The sequence below is a fragment of the Mustela nivalis genome (assembly GCF_964662115.1).
Source record: "Mustela nivalis genome assembly, chromosome: 18".
Lineage (NCBI taxonomy): Eukaryota > Metazoa > Chordata > Mammalia > Carnivora > Mustelidae > Mustela > Mustela nivalis.
This window is the reverse complement of record NC_139037.1, coordinates 41,464,422-41,486,559: the sequence shown is the minus strand read 5'-3', so window position 1 is coordinate 41,486,559 and position 22,138 is coordinate 41,464,422. Positions and strand designations below refer to the sequence as shown.

At 47.9% G+C, this 22,138-nt stretch overlaps 1 protein-coding gene across 3 annotated transcripts; it reads left to right on the top strand.

Moving 5' to 3' along the window:
- The first annotated feature begins 3,154 nt into the window (after positions 1-3,154).
- LOC309852305 (uncharacterized protein) lies at positions 3,155-11,698 on the top strand. Of its 3 annotated transcripts, XM_082708625.1 has the most exons (4): positions 3,155-3,606; positions 6,046-6,172; positions 6,643-6,765; positions 7,401-11,698. In XM_082708625.1, the coding sequence occupies exons 1-4, from the start codon at positions 3,514-3,516 to the stop codon at positions 8,990-8,992; spliced, it is 1,935 nt and encodes a 644-aa protein (XP_082564751.1). In that variant the 5' UTR covers positions 3,155-3,513; the 3' UTR covers positions 8,993-11,698. The 3 variants fall into 3 exon arrangements, with proteins under 3 accessions (XP_082564751.1, XP_082564753.1, XP_082564752.1); XM_082708627.1 differs by lacking the exons at positions 3,155-3,606; positions 6,643-6,765 and adding an exon at positions 6,960-7,011 and having other exon boundaries at positions 6,137-6,172; XM_082708626.1 differs by lacking the exons at positions 3,155-3,606; positions 6,046-6,172 and adding an exon at positions 6,960-7,011 and having other exon boundaries at positions 6,654-6,765.
- The last annotated feature ends 10,440 nt before the right edge of the window (positions 11,699-22,138 follow it).

Below are 22,138 nucleotides of genomic sequence, written 5' to 3'. Positions count from 1 at the left end.
AAGAGAAAGAGTGAGAGTCGGGAAAGGCCAGAGGGAAAGGTAGAATCTCCAACAGACTCTGGGCTGAGGGTGAGCCGGACACAGGTCTCAACCTCACAGCCCCTGAGACCATGACCTGCGCCGAAATCAAGAGCAAGATGCTTAAATGACTGAGCCACCCGGGTGCCCTCAGCAATCTCTTTTCCTCCTTCTGTAAACCCTGCTTCCCTTCCCTTTCATTTGGACCACATAAATGAGTTTGGGGCAATGAAAAAGGGACAGAAGGGACTGTGAGATTATGTCCTCATTATGTCTTCATGTCGTGCCTTGTTCTGGTATGGCCTCCTTGGGCCTTGGTGTCCAGTTCTCCAGGAATCAGTGATCTCTGGTGGGCTACAGGTTTGAGTGGTGGACTGATGGAGCCTTGATGAGGACAAGGCCTGGTAACCTCCAGCTGATGGACCTCAAGGCTATCTCATGATCAGATATTTGAACCTGGCTTTGGCTCTTCTGAAGGCCACAGGATAGTCAGGAGAGGGGCAAGTGTTGGTTCCTGTGACAAAGATATTCTCCTTGACCAACCTCTACTTAGGCTCTTCTGAATTCTCTTCTCAATGAGGCCCTGACATTCAGACTTCCATGTTACTGTCTGCGTTGTAGCAAGAATCCCAAAGTCAGTTTGACCAGAACTACCCTCTGTATCTGATCACTGGTGATATCTGATCAGGTCCCTCATTCCCCAACACCCCCTACCTGACAGCTGATAATCCCAGTGGGCCTTCAGCAAGAATCCTGTTAGGTTTAGCCAGAACCTCTCTTACCCTTCTATGTCTTCTCTTAGTAACTTCCCATCCCCGAGCCCCCACCTGTTCCTTGACTATTAATTCCCACTTTTCTTTGTTCTACCTGGATCTCAGCCCCCCCTCACTAGAAGCTCCTATGGTAGTGGTCCCTATGCCTAGCACAATAGGGCTTGAGAATTGAGTCTGCCTTATCATTCCTCAGCAAGTGTCTTGAATAATTTTTTCTTCAATGCCTACGAATTAGACATGAGTGATGACATGACACCCTGTGTAATGAACTTGACACCATGTCATTTCCATGATGTCCACTCAAGCCTGAGGTGCTAACATCTAACCCTGATGTTCTCCAACGTTGAATCATGTGGCCTGTAAGAAGCTGTCCTTACACAATAGGCCTACCTCTTGTTTATGAAACTCTCCTGCGTGATGTATTTCTTTCTGATGTATTTTAAGTAATAAAATAGCCAAATGGTAAAAAGGGTGCTTTCATGTAAACATTATCACTATCACCCATGCCATTTTTTGCTGAATTAGAGAGTCATTATTTTGACAAATATCCCAGTTATCCTGTAGAGAGCTGTCTCTGATTCGCCCTCCCACAGAGGGACTTGGGATGACAACGTTTTTGCTGCTGCTGATGGCTCTTACCTACACAGCAGTAAACATGTGTGGGCCCTGTACCAAGAGAGAGACACAAAAACACACGCACACACCATCACGAGACTGGGCCCCACCTGCACAATTTCCGAGTCCCTAGGTTTCCATTGTAGCCCAAGACCTTGCATTTTTAACAAATGGTGCTGCTGCTGGTTTGAGGAGCACTGAATTAGAGCTACCTTCACTATGAGTACACAGACCCCGCAGATCAGGTGTTGATTTTTCATTAGTCAGTGTGAACCTGGGTCCTCCAGAAGGTCTGAAAGTGTAAGGGCCTACTTAGCCAGATCAACTCCACGTCAGTGAAACAGCCATTTTGTTGTTTGTGCAGTAAAACTTACACTGACCCTGTCCCCCCGCCACCCTAGAGGAGTTTACTTAGAAGCAAGTCTGGGAAATCAGCAAAATATGGTCGACCAGTACCTGATAACAGAGCCCAAACACAAGGTCGGGTCAGGTCGGGGGGGAGATAACAGAGCCCAGAATACAAGGACGAGTCACGCCAGGGGGAGACATCCAATCCATAAAGCGCACAGACTATCTTCGGAATCACCAAAGAATGTAAACCCTGCCTTTTGGGCGCGAAACTTGGGCGTCAATTCTGACCAGAGTGATAGGTTCGTTCAAACAGCTACTACAAGGTAAACTGTAATTTAATTACCCACCTAACATGACTAATGCAACTCTCTCTGTGTGTTACAATCGCATTGGCCAGGCTCAACCACATGGCCTTTGCTCTATAGAAGCTAGTCTGTGAGCCTGCGGGTGGTGGCCCTCTCCACAAGAGACTCCCCGCTGGTAGGTTTCATCTTCAGTGCTGGCGCCAAATAAAGCTTAGTTGACCTTCGCTTTGTATCTATCTTGCTGATACAAAGAGTTATAAATACCTTTACCTTCCTCTTGGGCAATACAGGGAACTTGGAATAGTCATCACTTTGTCCCATTTTGAGTACAAAATTTTGATCACGGACCATTTTGATCACCATCCCGGAACCCATGGTGGAGCACTCACCTGCACCCACGCACAAATTTGTCTCCCGTCAGAGTCCCCTAAGGGCGACTGGGACTTGGCTCCAGACAGAGCAGTCTGGGGATGGCCAGTGAAGAGGATAAAGCTGCGGGACCCCCGAACATCGGAGAACCAGCAGGAACCAGGGAGAAGCAGGAAACCTGCGCACGCACCGCCCCTCCGTGGTATCTTCTCCCACCTAACACCGCCCCCCCCCCCCCCCGGCGCAGCTTCCAAGCACCGCCCACTCCCACCGTCCCCAACACAGCCACCCCAGCACTACCAGCCGGCTCCGCGCAGCCCCTCGCGCCCCCCACATCCCGCACCACAACCCAGCCCCGGCCCCTCGCGCACCCCTCCCAGGTCCGCGTTCCCGGGACCACCTCCTATCAACCCGCCCGCACCACCACCCAGCGCCCCCGCCCAGGACACTCCCCCAGGCGCATCGGTACCCAGCGCCGCCGTCCCAGCACCACCTCCTAGAACTGTACCCCCCGACCACCATCCAGCACGGCCCTCTCGGACCGCGCTCCCAGCACAACTACTTAGCCCCGACTCCCCCAGAACCGCTCACTCAGCACCTCCACCACCACCGAACCACCACCCGGCATCGCCCTCCCAGCACCGCCTCCCGGGACCGCCTCCAGTCCCCCCACTCAGCACGGTTCCCCAGTACCCCAACCTTGCACCGCCCACCGGCGCGGCCGTGGGCGGGACGGGAAACGCGGTCGCAGGAGACTGAACCCGGAGTCGCCTGGCGCGGGGCCAATAACAGGCCGGGAGCGCGGCGCCGCTTGGGGCCGGAACTTCCTGCGTTCCTGGCCAGCCATTCCCGGCCCGGGCCGGGGGTCGCGCACCCGTGTTACCCGGCCTCTCCTGAGCTAGGGGGCGAGACCGGGAGGCTGGGCCCCTGCTGCGCCCGGCACCCCAGAGACGCGGGTCCGCCAGGTCCGCCCGCGCCTGGCGTCGCACGCCGGCATCAGCTGGAAGTCCCAGGGCCCGCCGTGCCCCGGGACAGGCGAAGCTAACCGGTCTCCACCGACTCCGCTGAGAGCCCCGGCACGGATGGCGGCACTGGGGGCTGACCTGACTCCGGCGGCTCCGCTGCGAGCCTGGGCAGCGATGGTGGTGGCGGCGGCGCTCAGGGTCCCGGCACAGGTGAGTGCACAGGTAGCCGCCGCGACCCCCACGCCCTTGTCTGTCGCTCTCCTCTCCCATTTCTCCTCGGATTTTGAGTCTGGGGGCGCTGGAGGGGAGCTACGCCCAGCCTGGGGTGCTGGATCCAGGCCGGAGGTGGTACCTCCAGAGCGCTTCGCATTTCCGAAATCTAGTGGCAGGAGGCGAGGAGAGGTGTCCTAGACACAGGCACCAGCGTTGCGCATAAGCTTGGCGGAGAGATTGAGCTGAGTGTTTGGAGAGCAGGTGGGAGACGGTGAGGCCCCGAAAGGCGGGCTGAAGAGCTGTTCTGAGGGTGCTGGTAGCCATAGGCGGTTTCCAGTAGAAGAGGGAGGTGATCTGACTTGGGTCTTGACGGGCTCCCTGTGGACTCAGAGTGGAAAAAGGACTTGGGGATAAGGTGGAGACAGGCAGGGCAAGAAGCGCGTTATTGGAGTAGTTCAGTTGAGTAGTGCAGGTGGCTGGAGGCAGAAGTAATTGGATTGTGGATGCCTCTTTTAAGTCAGGCCGACCAGATTTTCCGAGGTGGAAAGTGAAAAAGAGAAGGGATGGTTTTTGGCTGCAGCAGCTGGAAGGATGGATGCGCCATCAACTGAGATGGGGAAGTTGGTTCTAGAAGGAATTTTCATTATAAGAACAGAAGTGAGGTTTTGGCCCTGCTGAGCTCTGATGTCCCAGAGACCCCTGAATGGAGTCGAGCGGGCAGCTAGACACCGGATCTGGTGTGTGAGGGTGGTATAGGTCAGGTCAGGAGAGGCCTAGTACACAAAGGGACAAAGGCCAGACCATATATAAAAATAGAATTCTTAACCCACAACCTGCAGGGAACTGCCCAGGAAACCAACCTCTTTATCTACAACAAAGAACCCAGGACTCTAGCCCACTTAAATTACACTCTCAGGAAGCCAGATTGCTATCTCTAGTGACAATCCAGAAACAGTACCTTCTGTAACAATCCACCCCACACGACTAGGGCTGGATTAATAACTGCCAGCTTCTCTAATTTTTGTTCCTACTTCCAGTCTGGGACCAAGGAGAGAAAACCAAACACGCACGCCTAACCAGTCACATAGGATACCCCGCATCTAGCTAGCCTGCCTACAGCCTCTCCTGGCCAGCAGGACCCCAGTCAGGGCACATCTGAAGCCTTCCCTTTCCCACTAAAAGCTTTCCCACTCCTCTGCCTGCCTTTGAGTCTGCCAAAACATGAGTGACAGGGACTCTCTCTTCCTGTCGCAAGCTCAGTATCAATAACCTTTGCTCTTCTTACTTGGTTAGTCTTTCCACAGTTAAAATATCTAAAATGTGGTATTTGGTACATGGACAAGAGTGTGGTTGTGTGTCCAGTTCTAGAGGGTGAACCTTCAGGTCATGGTGGCAGTGGTGTTAGAGGGAAAGAGGAAGGCAGGGCCTCTGATCGGAGAACGGGGTCTCTCGCTGGGACACCATGGTTGGTTTGTTGGGCGTCATGGAGACAGACATGGAGGAGTAGTTGTCTGGGTGAGGGGGGCAGGCAAAGGGGTCTGGCAGGTGGTGTAGCTATGGGAGGGATGGGTAGGCTTAGTAGTAATGAAGGTAGTATTACAGCGAACCCTACGCTGGTGCTTGTTCACCACTTTGCATTCTCAGCAGGCCCTGTGGTGCCCCTTGATGGGGCCCGGGGGTTTTCATTTGGGTGGGGAGATTAACTCAGTGGCAAATGGGGTCAGCTGGGAGTGGGTGACCCTGAGGGTGAGAATCGGAGAACCCATGTGCAGCATAGAAGAGGGAGAGTCCCGAGGGTATCTGATGTCTGTGTGGCTCTGCGTGGCTCAGGCTGAAGCTAGGAAAATGCTGGGCGAGGAGCCCTTCAAATCATGGGCAGGTGTTGCTCTTGGCAGTGGGAGCCATCCAGGGGTCTGGATGGGATCATGGTTGTGTTTGCTAAGAACGTTCTGGTTGTCGTGTGCAGAGTGATGACATGTGAGGGTCTGTAGTGAGGCTGTGATGTGGGCTGGGATGGGGAGAGGGTACAGTGACAATGGGGATGCAATGATGATGTCCAGAGTCTGAGGAAGGTGCAGTCCAAGAAGTGATACGCATATAAGGAGTGAGTGTGAGCTGTTGGCCCCAGGGCCTTGGTCCTGGCCGCTAAGGGAGGAGATTGAGTCCATGTTTGTATATGGGAAAGATAATGTTGGTGACTTGGGAGGGGCCCACAGAGGAGGACGTTGGGCCCTGGTGTCTGTCTGCCTCCCTGCCCGTTGATGCTGTGGACTGACACAGAGGTCAGGTGAGGCATAGAAAAGAGCAAACAGCAGTGGAGCTAGGGCCTGGGATCTCCTGTGAGTTGGGAAACTGGGGAGGAAGGGGAACAGGGGACAGACGGGAGTGCCTGTGGAGAGAAGCTGATCCTGGAATGAACTGTCCCCGTTATGGCAGGGCTGTGTGACCTTTGAGGACGTGACCATTGACTTCTCCCAGGAGGAGTGGGGGCTCCTTGATGAGGCTCAGAGGCTTCTGTACTGCGATGTGATGCTGGAGAACTTTGCTCTAATAGCCTCGCTGGGTAAGGCCTTCACCCCCACTGGGTGCCTGAGCTCATTTCCACTTTTCCCCTTTTCTTTCACTTCACCAGCCCTATTGGCACCGCTTCTTTCCCCACTCTCCCAAGATATGCGCTGCACGTTCTGGGCCCAGGCCGAGTGCAGTGTCCCAGCCCCTCCAGGAGCTGCGCCAGTACCTGCTGCCGCAAAGCATTGTGGGGTGGGGCCGGGAATGAGGAGTCCTGCGGGTGGCCCAGTGGAACCCGGCAGGCTCGGCCACTCCCTGCCTGGGTGAGCACATCCTTTAGCTAACGTTTCCTGGGGCCTGACCGCCACTACGCTGATGCGGTTCCCGCTTGCCATGACCACTGGGATGGTCTTGCCGTACCTCTTGTGTGTTCCTGTTGTACTCTTTACTTTCTTTCCTGTGGTCTGTCATCAGGTGGGTCACCTGGCCAGGTGCTGGCCACTTACCTGCCCTGTCTTTCTTCAGGTCTGACGTCTTTCGGGTCTCACGTAGTTGCCCAGCCACAGATGGGGGCAGAGCCGTGGGTGCCTGACAGGGTGGATATGACGTCAGTCATGGCAAGAGGGGCGTACAGTGGACTTGTCTCTGGTGAGTGGGGGATGCGGGGACAGGTGATGTCACTGCTGTCTTCAGATCCTACCTGCAGTGTTTCCTCAGGCTCATCATGGTTTTGGTGCCAAGCCATTGTCCACATCTCTCTTCTACCTTTCCTTTCCTGCTCTTGATGCACAGCCCATTTGTTTCTCCTCTGATTTGCGTCCCCCGGCTCACTCTTTACACAGCTCCCTCTGAGACTGTCTCCAGCGTGGAGCTACACTTACTATGTCATGATAGGTGCGTATTCCCTTTCATAGTTTGTAAACATGAGCTGCTCAGTTGTAGTCAGACTTTACTGGGCCTTGACCCACCATTCTGCCAGGGACTCGTGTGCTAACAGCGGCCAAGGCCCTGCCACAAAGCCTTTAGAGAGGAGGGAGTTGGAGACCCCACCTTCCAGCCCAAGACTAAGCCCCATCCTTGTGTCCTTAGGCCTGGCAAGGCCTCCCCTGGTTCGTAACCCTGCCAGGCACGGTACTGCGGCAGACCATTCCTTACCCCGACGTCAGGGTCCTCCTCCTGCCAGCAGTCCCAAGGACTCATGCCAGGGTCAGACATGATTTGTCACGGGCTGCTTCCTTCCCTTAGGGATCCTGGGAACTTCACCAGCATTTCTCTGCTTTCAGGTTTTGGCTGTGGAGTGGAGGGTGAGCGTAGTGTGTCTGCAGAAGGAGTGTCACAGGACAGGAAGCTCAAGGAGGCTCTGTGCAACCAGAAAAACTACTCACGTGACACACGTGGCCTGCCCTTGAAAGACGTTTTGCACCTGATTGAACACCTGGCAACACATCCCAGGCAGAAACCAGATGCATGTGAGGCTACTGGGAGAGGGTCGGAGTCCAGTACAACCCTTCAGCAGCAGCAGAACATAGACAAGCCTGGCAGAAGGGATGAGGACAGGGCCTCCCTTGTGAAGACCTGCAGAGATGACACATCAAAGGAGCCTCTCACAGTCAGGGCAGATGGGAAGGACTTCGCGGGCGGTAAGGCCACATCCAGCTTTCTCCAGCGCCAGGTCGTTCACAGAGTGGAGGAGCCTCCCCAGAGCACTGGTCCACAAAGTCACAACAAGTGCAGTGAATTTGGGAATGCTTTCCCTGACAAGCCCGCACCTGTTCGGCACCAGAGAACCCACACTGGGGAAAGGCCTTTTGAGTGCAACAAATGTGGGATATTCTTTAGCCACGCCTCCGGCCTCTCTCAGCACCAGAGAGATCACAACAGAGGAAAGCCTTATGAGTGCTCCGAATGTGGGAAGTTCTTCAGCCAACACTGTAGTCTCATGAGACATCAGAAAGTTCACACTGGGGAAAGCCCTTATGTGTGCAGCGAATGTGGGAAGTTCTTTAGCCGAAGCTCCAACCTCATTCAGCATAAGAGGGTGCACACTGGAGAGAAGCCTTATGAGTGCAGTGAATGTGGGAAGTTCTTCAGCCAGCGCTCCAATCTCATTCATCATAAGCGGGTCCATACGGGCAGAAGCGCTCATGAGTGCAGAGAGTGTGGGAAGTCTTTCAACTGCAACTCCAGCCTCATTAAGCACTGGAGGGTTCACACTGGAGAAAGACCTTATAAGTGCAATGAATGTGGGAAAGTCTTCAGCCACATCGCCAGTCTCATCCAACATCGTATCATCCACACTGGTGAACGGCCTTACGGGTGCAGAGAATGTGGGAAAGCCTTCAGCCGGAGCTCTGACCTCATGAAGCATCAGAGAGTCCACACTGGGGAGCGGCCTTATGAGTGCAGCGAATGTGGAAAATTGTTTAGCCAGAGCTCCAGCCTCCATAGCCATCAGAGACTTCACACTGGGGAACGGCCTTATCAGTGTCCCGAATGTGGGAAATTCTTTAACCAAAGCTCCAGCCTCAATAACCATCGGAGGCTTCATACCAGTGAGCGGCCTTATGAGTGCCTCGAGTGTGGGAAAACCTTCAGGCAGAGGTCTAATCTGAGGCAACACCAGAAGGTTCACAAACCAGACAGGCCATATAAGTGCGGTGAATGTGGAAAAGCCTTCAGCCAGAGGCCTACCCTCGTCCGGCACCAGAAAATTCACACGAGAGGAAGGAGTGTAGAGAGTGTGCACCCTCCTCCAGCACAACGATGTGCACAGGTGATAAGCTCTGAGAACAGTCTTGATGAGGGGGCCATCAGCCAGAGGGTGAACCTTGTTCATCCCATTGTCCACAATGGGCAGAGTCCCTATGAATGCTAGTTCTTCTGGAAGCTTTCTGGAACAAAGTAGCATTTTTCTCACCATGGACTCTACCAGAGCCTTGCCACTGTGAGTGTTTGAGGTAGAAGCCATGGAGCTCTGGCAGGTCTCCAAGAATATGTGTCAGCCAGTCCTTATGTTCGGACCTCTTCCTTTTCTGAGAGGGAATCCTGAGTAGCCTGAGGCCAAGGAAGATGTCATTCCTTCCCTCTGTGACCAGTGTAGCTATGAACATGACCTGTCTTTGACTGTGAAGACCTGAGCTGGGTTCTGCTGGCAGCTTGCAGAGAAGGTTTCCCTTCTTTCAAAGACATGGCTGATCTCATATGATGCTCATGGTAGATTTATCCAGACTCCACATTACCCATCCCAACAAGCACCTACTTTACATTGCCTTAATGATCAAGCCACCTATAATCAGATGTGTTTTGATCACTGTGAAGTGGGTTGAAAACACAGTTAAGGTCTACCAAACGAAAAGGGTTTCTAAATGTATTGCCTTGGAGAAAGAGCAGGATGGTGGAGAATAGCTCTCGGTCCAGATTTGGCCTCCATTGTGTTGCTACTCAAGGTCTCCTGGGAAAGATGGTAGGACTTTATGGGCCAAATGTTGGGATCTGAGTGGCGTGAATTTTTGTGAGCCAGGGATGACCCTGAGGACGGGGCAGTTATGACAACCTCCTCTGCATCTGGGAGCAGCATGAATAGGGCCCCGTGTTTCCACAGGATGCCTCACGTTCCCTAGCACTGTTAAGTAGACACTGTTTACCTGACACTTTCCAAGGAGCCATGTGTCTTGAAGTTTAGCCTCTGGTAGACAGGTGTCCTAACTGTCGGATATACTGGCCCAGTGAGACTATAATTTGTATGGAAACACTGGACGTGAGAGTAGAATAGGTGAGTCTGTAGCAAGCTAGAGGGAATGTACCTGTTCTAAAAGTACATCCACAAATGTTCCTTTGAATAAGACTGTGCAGGATTCAGGCTTTGCAGAAATTCTCAGGACCTCCAGACCTCTGTTCTATGACTTAGGTCACTGACAGAGCAAATATCTAAAGATTTTGTGGGTAATAAGGCTCCCTGCACTTTTCGTGCCACAGCTGTTGCTGCTTTGGCGGGAGAATGGGGCTGGGAGAAGGCAGATCCTGTACTCCAGGGGTGTAGCATTTGTCACATAGCCATTTTTGCTGCCAAGGCATGAGAGAGAGTCAATGTAGGATTGCCAAATCCTCTAATTTCTGACATGAACGAGAGATCAGATTTTTATGTGCAACAATTTCTTTAAATCTTTGTTGAGATACAGTTGTCATGCAACAGTCATCCGTATTTGATCTGTACTGTTTAAGAAGTTGTTCAGTATGTATACACTCAGGGAACCAACACAGAACTGGGACAACAGACCTATCCATCACCCACAAAGCTACCTCATGCCCTTTACTATCCCTTCTTGCTTTCCCAGTAAACCATTGTTTCATCTGTTTTCTTTTACTACGTAATTATATGGAGAATTATCCATGCTGTATGTATGTACAGGTCATTCTTTTTGCTGTTGCGTAGTGCTCTCGAGTGAATCCACTATTTTTTATGCTTTATTTTTTAAATTAAAAAATTTCTGGTAAGATACACATAACATAAAATTTACCATCCAGACCATCTCTAAGTGCATAGTTCAGGAGTATTAAGTACATTCATATTGTACAGTCATCACCACCATTCACATCCCGAGCTCTTTTCATCTTGCAAAACCAAAAGTCTGTAGCCATTAAACAATAACTCCAAAGTCGCTCCCTGCTGCCAAGCCCCTGGGAACTGCCGTTCTACTCTCTGTCTCTCTGAACTTGATTACCCCAGGTACCTTCTATGAAGAGAGTCATCTAGTATTTGTCTTTTTGTGGCTGGTTTATTTCACTTAGCATAATGTCCTCAAGGTTCATCCGTGTTTTATGCCATTGTCAGAATTTCTGACGATGTATTTCTGTGCCATATTTTGCTTATTCCCTCATCTGTCGATGGTTATTTGGTTTACTTCTACCTTTTAGCTGTTGTGAACCATGCAGCTGTGAACATGGTTGTACAAATATCTCTTTGAGATCTTGCTTTCTATTGTTGTTTTATTTAAGATTGTATTTATTTGACAGAGAGCAAGCAGGAGACAGAGAGCAGGAGTAGGGTGAGCGGCAGAGGGAGAACCCGACTTCCTGCTGAGCAGGGAGTCCAGTGTGGGTCTCCGTCCTGGGATTCTGGGATCATGACTTGAGCTGAAGGCAGACAGTTAACCAACTGAGCCACCCAGGCACCCCCTCACTTTATAGATATATCTGGAAGTGGTAATTATATTTTTAATTTTTTGAGGAACCTCCATACTGTTTCCCACAGTTGCTCTATCATTTTATATTCCTACCAATGGTATACATGGGTTCAAATTTTTCCACATCCTCAGAAATGCTTGTTTTATTTTTTTAAAAAATTGTTTTAAATGCTTGAATAGTATCTGGCTTGATAGATATAGTTTCCTTCTGTCCTAGCTTATTGAGTGTTTTTATCATGAAAGGATGTTGGATTTTTCAAATGCTTTCTTTGAGTCAGTTCATAGGGTCCTGGGGTTTTTCCTTCCATTAATGTGTATTACACCAATTTTCATATGTTGAAACTTCCTTGCATTCCAAGAATAAACATGGTATATAATCCTTTCAGTATGCTGCTAAATTCTGTTTACTAGTATTTTGTTTGCTAGTATTTTGTTAAAGATATTTGTACCACTGTTCATAAGTAATATTGGTCTGTACTTTCCTTGTGTATCATTTTCCGGCTTTGGTATCAGGGCAAATGAATTAGGAATTATTCTCTCCTCTTCCAAGATTTTAGAAAATCCTAACAAACATTAGGGCTATTTCTTTAATGTGTATAATTTCCCAGTAAAGTCACTGGGTCCAGAGCTTTGTTGTGGGGAGGTTTTTGGTTTTTATTCATTATACTTACTAATTATAAGTTTATTCAGATATTCTCTTCATGGTTCAGTATTGACAGGATTTGTGTTTCTAAGGATTGTTTATTTCATCTAGGTTCCATTGTGTGTGTGTGTATATGATTGTTCGTAGTACTCTCATAATTCTTTTTATTTCTGTAAAATTGGTAGTAATGTCTCCACTTACATTTCTGATTCTAGTAATTTGAGTCTTCTCTCTTTTAGTCACTCTAACTAAAGATTGGTCAATTTTGTTAGTCTTTATGAAGAACCATCTTTTGGATTTGTTTGTTTTTCTCTATTTTTCTATTCTCTATTTTTTTTAAAAGATTTTATTTATTTATTTGACAGACAGATCACAAGTAGGCAGAGAGGCAGGCAGAGAGAGAGAGAGGAGGGAGCAGGCTCCCTGCTCAGCAGAGAGCCCAATGTGGGGCTCGATCCCAGGACCCTGGGATCATGACCTGAGCCGAAGGCAGAGGCTTTAACCCACTGAGCCACCCAGGTGCCCCTCTATTCTCTACTTTTAAAATCTCTCGTTTAGTACTTCTTAACTTTGTCTACTCTTGGTTTAGTTCTTTTTCTAGTTCTCTAAGTTGCAAAGTAAGGTTGTTGATTTGAGATCTTTTAATATAAGCCTTCTTCCTTCCCTCCCTCCCTCCCTCCCTTCCTGTGCACGTGCCCATATGGGCAGGAGGTGGAGGGGAGAAAGAGAGGAAAAGAATCTTAAGCAGACTGTGCATGGAGCGTAAAGCTTGACCTGGGGCTTGATCTCACAATCCTGAGATCATAACCTGAGCCAAAATCAACAGTTGGACACTTAAACGACTGAACCACCAGATGCCCTGTGTTTTTGTTTTCTTTCATCTTGGGTGTTTTCTCATATTCCAAGTGATTTCTCCTTTGTTCCATTGATTGTTTAAGCATGCATTATTTAATTTCCACAGATAGGTGAATTTTCCAATTTGCCTTTTGTCGGTTTCTAACTTCATCCTTTTGATAGTTTGTATAGTATCTATTGAAACCTATTTAGCTTTAATTTGTGACCTAATGTGGTCTATCATGGAAATGTCCCATATTGCACTTGAGAACAATGTTTTCTCTTGATGGTGGCTAGAGTATTGTGTACATTTCTGTTAGATCTGATTGGTTTATTGTGGTGTTCAAGACCTTTATTTTCTTAATGACTTTTTTCCATTATTGAGAGCAGGATATTTAAGTCTCCAACTATGGTAAAATTGTTTTTTCCTGTCAGTTTTTGAGTTTTATATTTTCTTGGTCTGTTAATAGTTTTATAAATGTTTATCGTTGTTATACCTTTTGCCATATAAAACCTTTTATTAGGATAGAAAAATGTCCAAATTTATGTTGTATACTTACTTGTATGGAATGTTTTTCCATCCTTTCACTTTCCACCTACTTGTTTCTTTGGCTGTAAAGTTGGTCTCTGTAGACAGTATATAGTTAGATAACTTTTTGAACAGCCATTGTGTCAGTCTGTGTCTTTTGATTGGAGAGTTTAATCTATTTACATTGACATAATTATGATGAGGGATTTACTTCTGTGATTTTGCTATTTGTTTTCTCTGTGGCTTTTTTGTCCTCCATTTCCTAGATTACTGTCTTTTGTTTTTTTATTTTTGTAATGTGAAGTGTTTTAATTCCCTTCTCATTTCCTTCTGTATATATTCTATCGCTGTTTTCTTTGTGGTTACCATGGAGATTATCTTGAATATTCAAAAATTATTGACACTCTGGGGTGCCTGGGTGGGTCAGTGGGTTAAAGCCTCTGCCTTCAGCTCTGGTCATAGTCCCAGGGTCCTGGAGTAGAGCCCCACGTCAGGCTCTCTGCTCAGCGGGGAGCCTGCTTCCCTTCTTCTCTCTCTGCCTGCCTCTCTGCCTACTTGTGATCTCTGTCTGTCAAATAAGTAAATAAAATCTTCAAAAAATATTTTAAAAATTAATTTAATTCACTTTTAAAAACTAATGTAATAGGAAACAACCGTCCTTGCCCCTCCAAGCCTGAGCAAAGGAGGGACAGGCGGCAGAAAGCTGGCCGCACCAGCAGATGCTCAGGCCACTAGAGGAACAGACAGCTCTGGGTGGGACACAGCTCTCAGAGGGAGCCCACTGCCACCGATGAGGTTCGCACGTCCATGCGACAAGCTTACTGGGGCCACTCTCAGCTCTTTCGTTCCCTGGGCAGAACACTACCTACTCTGGGGCACCAGAATTCTGTCTGCCTTCAGCTCAGGTCATGATCATGGGGTCCTGTGATCGAGCCCCACATCAGGCTCCGTGCTCAGTGGGGAGCCTGCTTCTCCCTTTGCCTGCAGCTCTCCCTGCTTGTGCTCGTGCTGTCTCTCACTCTCTCTGTCAAATAAATTTTTAAAATCTTGGGGAAACAAAACTACCTACTCTCAGAAACAGGAGAAAAAGTTGGTCTGACTTAGGAAACTCTGCACTCCAAACACTTGTAAACATTTCATTTGGAATGTTGTGCACATTTCAAACAAATCTACGGGGCGCCTGGGTGGCTCAGTGGGTTAAGCCGCTGCCTTCCGCTCAGGTCATGATCTCAGAGTCCTGGGATCGAGTCCCGCATTGGGCTCTCTGCTCAGCAGGGTGCCTGCTTTCTCCTCTCTCTCTGCCTGCCTCTCTGCCTACTTGTGATCTCTCTCTGTCAAATAAATAAATAAAATCTTAAAAAAAAAAACAAATCTACATGGATAGCAATACAATTAAATTCTAAATGACACTTGTATTCGTTTCCTGGAGGTGCCATAAAAATCACAGACTTGGGAGCTTATGATCACAGATTCATGATCTCAGACGCCCAAAGTCAGGGGTTTTGCTTCCTCCAGAGGCTCTAGGGCAGAATCCCTCCGTGCCTCTCCCAGCTTGTGGGGGTCCCAGTGTTCCTTGCCTGATAGTTTTGTAACTCCCCATCTCCACCTCAGTCTTCAAATGGCCTTCCCCTCCCCACTGTGTGTCTCCCATAAGGACATTTTGTCACAAGATTTAAGGCCTGCCTATATAATCCAAGATGATCTCATCTTGAAATCCTTAACTTAATTACATCTACAAAGACCCTTTTCCCAAACAATGTTATACTCGCAGATTCTGAGGGTTCAGCTGTGGACATATCTTTTGTGGGAGAGGAGCACCATTGAACCTAGCTTGTCACTCCAGAGAAAAGATGGTCAATATCCACCAAAAGAAATGTGAAAAAAAAAAAAAATACTGGCTTTATTCACAGTAGCCCCAGACTGAAACAACCCAAAGGTTCATCCACAATAAGTAGGGTCTCTGGGTGGCTCAGTTGGTTAAGCCTCTGCCTTCAGCTCAGGTCATGATCCTGGGGTCCTGGGATTGAGCCCCACATTGGGCTCCCTGCTTGGTAGGAAGCCTGCTTCTTCCTCTCCCTCTCTCCCTGCTTGTGTTCCCTCTCTTGCTGTGTCTCTCTCTGTCAAATAAATAAAATCTTAGAAAAGTGAAAAGAGCTCTCCCAGCTCATTTTATAAAGCTAGCATTACTTGATACTAAAATATACTATCTCATTAGAAAAGAAAATTATACTCATAAGCATAGATGCAAAAAAATTCCCCAAAATATTAGCAGACTGAATCCTGCAGTTGGGTTTATGCTATGAATGAAAGGACGGTTTAACAAAGAAAATCGATAAATGTTATTCAATATATTAACAGATCAAAAGATGCAAAAAAAAAAGCATTCCAAAAAATTCAACATTAATTCATGATTAAAAACTTGTAGCAATATGGAAATAGAAATGGAAAAGTACTTCATATACACTATAAGTGTTAAACCAAAAAGGTAACTCGTAGAAAGTAGAATGTAAGATATAATGTATAGTAAGAGAAAAGGTAAGAAAATTAGAGGATAGGGTGCCTGGGTGGCTCAGTGGGTTAAGCCGCTGGCTTGGCTCTGGTGATCTGTGATCTGTGAATGGAGAAACAAAACTTTTCTTTCCTTTCATTGGGATGCAGGAGATGGTGGGAGAGAAGCCATGGGAGAAGGGACAGTGTAGCTGGTGTGTGTGTGTGTGTGTGTGTGTGTGTGTGTGTGTGTGTGTGTGTGTGTTTGCAGTGGGGGGAGAGGGTCCTGAGGTGGAGCCTCAGAGAAGAAACATGGGATGCAGGCAGAGCACATCATTCCACATTCCTCCTCCAATGTCTGGTGAGGGGAAGGTGTTTGGGGACCCAGGAAGGAGAAGGATTTCTACCTAAGATGAGTAAGGCACTTGACAGAAGAAAGAGCTGGAAGTTCCTACTGAAGAAGTCAACATCTGGAGGTGTTCTTAACTCTTCAAAGAACTTCACAGCATTGAGGCCCTGGGTGGCTCGGCAGGTTGAGCGTCATCAGACTCTTGGATTCAGCTCAAGTCATGATCTCAGGGTCATGAGATCGAGCCCCAGGTGGGGGCCCATGTTCTGGAAGGAGTCTGCTTGAGATTCTCTCTCTCCCTCTCCCTTCCTCTCTGATCACCCTGGGCCTCTCTCTCTCAAATAAAGAAAGAAAACCTTTAAAAATAACTTTACAGCATTTCATGTGAGCAGAAAATACATCCAGACTTTAACTTCCTTTTTCTGCACCACAGAAAAGGAACAGGAACATCAGAGGAACAGGAAAAGGGAGTAGGACACAGAGCGTTGGCCATTCTTTGAGAAGACGAATGCAGCTCTCTTCTGTGGTGCTGACAGTGTGCCTACACATGCCATCTCTCAGGACTCTGTGCCCACCACAGCACTTGAGTGCCCAGGGCTGGATTGCTTTTTTCTCTCTGCATATACCCCTACTCCCACCTCCCCCATTTAACTTGGCAAATCCCTCCACTTGATTCGTGATTCATTCGTTCCATAAATATTTCGTTAAAGTGCTGGCGATATGACAGGAAATCAGTGTCCTTGCATTCAAGAACGCTATAATGACATCGTTATCATATGTATATGCTAGCATATACTGAGAATTTAGTGCATTCTTGGTGAAACTTGTATCGAACATGAGAAATCATAGAAGTCAGTGGACATTTACTAGGAGATTAAATGAGAATTCTAGAATTAAAAAAAAACTAAACCCTCAATTTGGGGAAGATCAGAGGAGGAAGCACAAAGCTAAAGTCCCCAGAAATGCTCCGGAACAGTGAGTGAGGAAAGAAGTCGGCTATTGCCACATCCCGGAAATAGCACTTAGCAAATGAGGACATTTCGTAAAGTGATTTCTTGTCCTAAATTTGCCTGACTCATCCTGCAAACTCCAGCTAATCCATTCACCTCCCTGTCACTCTGCTTCCCACATCTGTCGTTAACCTAGTCTCAGCCTATGCAGTGGGTCTAGGTACAGTGCGAATGAAGTCCTGTACCTTAAAGGGCAGTGGATTACAAAGCGCCTTTATCAATGGGGAAGGAGAAAGGTTTTAAAAGTTCCTCCTAGGGGTGATGGGGTGGCTCAGTCGGTTGGGCAACTGATCCTTGATTTCAGGTCAGGTCATGATCTCAGGATCCTGAGACCAAGCCCGACCTCCAGCGCTGAGCTGGGTGTGGAGCCTGCTTAAGATTCTCTTTTACCCTCCCTCTGCCCCTCCCCTGCAAAGAAAAAAAAATTTTTTTAAGTTCTTCCTTAAAAAAAAAAAAAAAAAGTTCTTCCTCATGGGGCTGAGCTCCTCTGTCCTCCAGGTACCTACCTTCTTTCTTGAACTCCCCCTCCCTGGTTCTACCATTCCCAGGGAGGAGGGTGGGGGGATTTCTACCCCCAGCAGGGGTGCCTGGTGCTAGTGCCAGGGTCACTAGCCTTGTGCATGGTGCTTCCTTGGCAGACACTCTGCAGGGGAGAATCAACATGTCTCCTGCTTTCAAGGTGACAGCCAGGAGGCAGTGTCATGACCAGGGATCACAGACCAAGAGGTACCACCACCAAGCAAGAGGCGGGGAACTAGATTTTCTGCCTGAGGAGTGGCTGTTTGAATCCCATCTTAGAAGCACTTTGAATATGCAGAACACTTCCTCAGTGTTTCACATTGGCCCTGACTCCACCACAACCCCGGGGGTCCCAAAGGTCTGGACTTGCATCCCAGGAGAGCCCCGAAGATGGTACTTGGCGTCCTTCTCCAGTGTCTACTCCCAGGTGGTGTGCCTGCTTCCAGCACAGCTCTGTTCACACGCCTGGCTCTCTACAGTCAGGAATGAGCTAGACTTGCAGAGAATATCGTCCTCGGGTGCATGTGAAAATCCTCAGAGGAGCCTTCAACACTCTGGCCTCCGGGTCATTAAAATTAGACTCCACAACACCTTTTGGGTCAGAGAGGCCAGGACACTGCAGCCTCACCACCTGCACACCCAATGCCAGATCACAATTTTGCTTTTGGCTCCTCCCAATATCACTCTTAGCCTCACGACCTGTTTATTTACTGTGTCGTTGTGTATTTATTCATTCGGAAGACTGTTCTTACAGCCGTAGTGGGTCTTGGCATTGAGTAAGATCTGGGGTTGTTCAATAAGTAAGATGTGTTCCTTGTGCCGTGTGAACTAATGAAATATTTCTTCCTGTAGATGGATCTCACTGAGCAACCATCATGACTAAACCTTTTATATCGAAGTAGAGGTTTTTGCAAATGCTGTAAATTACCTCCCACCCTTCCCCTATGTTGTAGCTAGCAATCTGAAGGACAGAGAAATTGGGTGACCATTTCACAGTTTTTATGTGTTCAAATCAGCCTTAGGAGACTCAAAACTCCTTATTCTTCACTGTTTGCCACACTGGATTAAACTTTGATTCACTCTGGATGACCCAGGCACCCCAGGGCTGGACCCAGGTCTGGACGGAAGCCATCCCACACAGGGAACCCAAACCAGGGCAGCCAAGGGGAATTATTCCCTAGTGTTTTCCTTTTACCCACTTTCCACCCAGCCTGCTGTCCGTACCTGCTCCTGTGGTATGCATAACTTCCTCGGGGTCTGCTCTGGGTTGACACCATTCAAGGATTCTGCTGCTCCTGTCAATAAATTCGAGCAGTATTTTTTATTTGTTGATCCTTCAGCATCAACGTTTAATTTGAGAGTCACCTAAGAAATGATAATAACTAATGGCATTTCTCTAGTGCTTTAGAATTTACAAAGTGGTCTCACATACAGGATCCTAGGCAACCCACATCCGAGACACAAGGAGCCTAAAGCCTAGAGGGAAATTTTGTGGCTTGAGGGATAGTTAAATCCGGAATTAGAATCTAAATCTTCAGACTCTTCTGTGACAAAACTTCCATGTTCCCGCGGAAGACGTTCTATAAGAGAGAGAAGGTTTGGGAATGATGGCAGGGGATTGGCAAGGTGTGTGACAAGAAGCATGAGGAATTCTGTAGAGAAGGGGGAATCTTATAAGTTAGTAGACATTTTGTAGGAGAATGAATGAAAAGCTAAATACGGAGGAGGAAATAGGGCGACGTGTCTGTAAAATGATGGGAGGGAGCGATGAGATCGTAAAAGAGAGAATGAGGACACAGTTCTCAGACACTCATCTACACTGACCAGGAATGGAAGCCAGGAGCTCTCTCTTGCTGTGTCTGGAACAGAGCGTAATGTTTGGAAGCAGGTAAGCTAGACCTCGGATGAATGCTGCCTTATCAACCACGTGCCATCAGGATACTCTCTTTTTAAAAAATTTTATTTATTTATTTATTTATTTATTTGAGAGAGAGAGAGAGAGAGAGCATGTGAGTGGGGCAGAGGGAGAGAGAGAGAATCCTCAAGCAGACTGCCCGCTCAGTCCAAAGCCCGAGGAGGGGCCGATCCCAGGACCCTGAGATCATGAAGTCAAGATTCTGACACTTGGAGTGCCTGGGTGGCCCAGTGGGTTAAAGCCTCTGCTTTCAGCTCAGGTCATGATCTCAGCATCCTGGGATCGAGACCCACATCGGGCTCTCTGCTCAGCAGGGAGCCTGCTTTTCCCCGCCTCTCTCTACCTACCTGTCTGCCTACTTGTGATCTCTGTCAAATAAATAAATAAAATCCTTTAAAAAAAGAGAGAGAGTCTGACACTTAACCAGCTGAACCCCCAGGCACCCCAAAGTCCGGTTCTTAGAAGCAATCTCTTATCCTAGTATCTTCAGTGAAGTTCTGCTTCCCTCGCTGAATTCAGACAGATAGACAGTGATGGTATGATGAGTGGTTCTGGAACAGAACTGAAGGACAGGAATCTGGACCAGGTAGTCTGATTTGATTAGATTTAACCCTGTTCACGCCCCTGTTTCTGATGGTAGAGGAGATGGCAGTTGTCCGTGGGGGGCAGTGACACACCAGTGATTAAAGTTATTGCCTGCTGAAATGTAATGCCTGATGAGAAGCGCTGATTGCCAAGGGTCTCCATTTCAAAAGACATCTACTCCAAATAAACTTATCGCCAGCAGCTACTAGTAAAATCACCAGATAAGGAACTAGGCACCCCCACACCCATGAAGTTCTCCTTTCTGAAGACACTGGGTGATGGTGAAAACTGGCATTTCTTGCGGGCACCTGGCATTTCTTGGTTTTGGCTGAAGCCATGATCTCAGTATCGAGAGATGGAGGCCTGTGTTGGGCACCCTGCTCAGTACAGAGTCTGCTTTAAGATTCTCTCCCGCTGCCCCTCCCCCTGTGTATGCGCTCACTCTCTCTCATTCTCTAAAATAAATAAATACATCTTAAAAAGAAAACAACTGATGCTCCTTGCGTGACCCTGCCTCAGTCTCCTGTGCCCTGATTCCCACTCTAATGCTTCAAATGAGCCAATATAGAGTGACCTCGTGAAACCTAATAAAGACCCTAGTAAGACCATAATAAAGGCAGAGCCCCAGGTCTATATTTTCTCTTTCTCTCTGTCTGTGACCTCACTCTGAGGCCCCGGCATGCCAAGACTTCTGAGTTATTAGTCTTGTTTTTCAAAATTCCCAGACAGTTTTCCACTAAGTGCATCCTGCAATCAAAGTAAGAGCAACAAGATCCAATCCAGCCACAATACGGGCCCTGCTGGGGCAAATGTCTGGGCCTCCTACAAATAATACAGGCCTGGCAAAGGCCTCAGGTGTTCCTCGCTGAGAACATTACCTTCGGACAGGCTGGGACCAACACCACACCTGTAATCAAGATACCTGTGCTGAAGCATCTCTGGGGTAAGACTCTAGATGACCAACCACATCATTATCTGCGATAACTGTGATTTCTGCGGCCACAGCTCATTTTAGCAAAAATTTAAAAAGGAGTATAATGAGGTCTCTTGGTTGCTTCAAAGTACAGAAAGTAGATGAGCTCAGGGCTTCAAATTCTCAGCTCAAGGTCAAGGTAAGGGATAGACAGCTTTTATGGCTGCCCTAAAAGAAACCCTTATTTCCCTCCACCACCAAGTTGAGATTTCTGAAACCTGAACCCAAAGTCTAATTCTGGGATGGCTGGATTATGATACAGATCCAATCCCCAACTTCACATGGTCTCATGTTAAGGCAAAAGAATCTCGGAGGTTGGAAAACCCAGGGGTTATAAGAAAACAGCTGGTTGACTCAGGGATGTGTATCGGCTGTATTTGGGTTATATGTGAGGGAAAAGGAAGATACAGAATGTTCGTGAATAGTGTGGCGATTCCATTTAATCCTCAGGGGCTGGAATCCCGAAGAGTGGTCCCTGTGAGCAGAGGGTGGCTTGGCTGACGTTTTGGAGAGAACAGTGAGAAGCCATGCAATGCTGGCATGTAGTTTGGGGTTCAAGTCTTGCAAAAATAGATAGCACTATCTTTTGAGGCAGTTGTTGGTAAGAACTTGTGTATTTTGAAAGGAACAGCATCAGAAACACTCCTAGCATAAAATGTACAGCTTGATTACTAGTCACTTGGTGGCTTTATACCCATTTTCTTCTGAATGTTCATAGCAGATGAGCCAGGAGGCAAACCCATGCCTGAGCCCAGACTCGGAGATGTGAATATCACTGTCCTTCATCTCCTGAGATGGCATGAAAACAAATTTCCTTAAGGACGTACAAAAATATACTAGTAACTTAAAAACATAAATGACAAACACTAATCTTGGAACTATAATTTGCAAAGACAGGCTGAAAAAGAGGGAGGACACCTAAAAAGATATAAACCCCCAAGAAATCTTAGAAGTAACCTGAGAGGCACTGTTTCCACACCACAGACAATAAGGC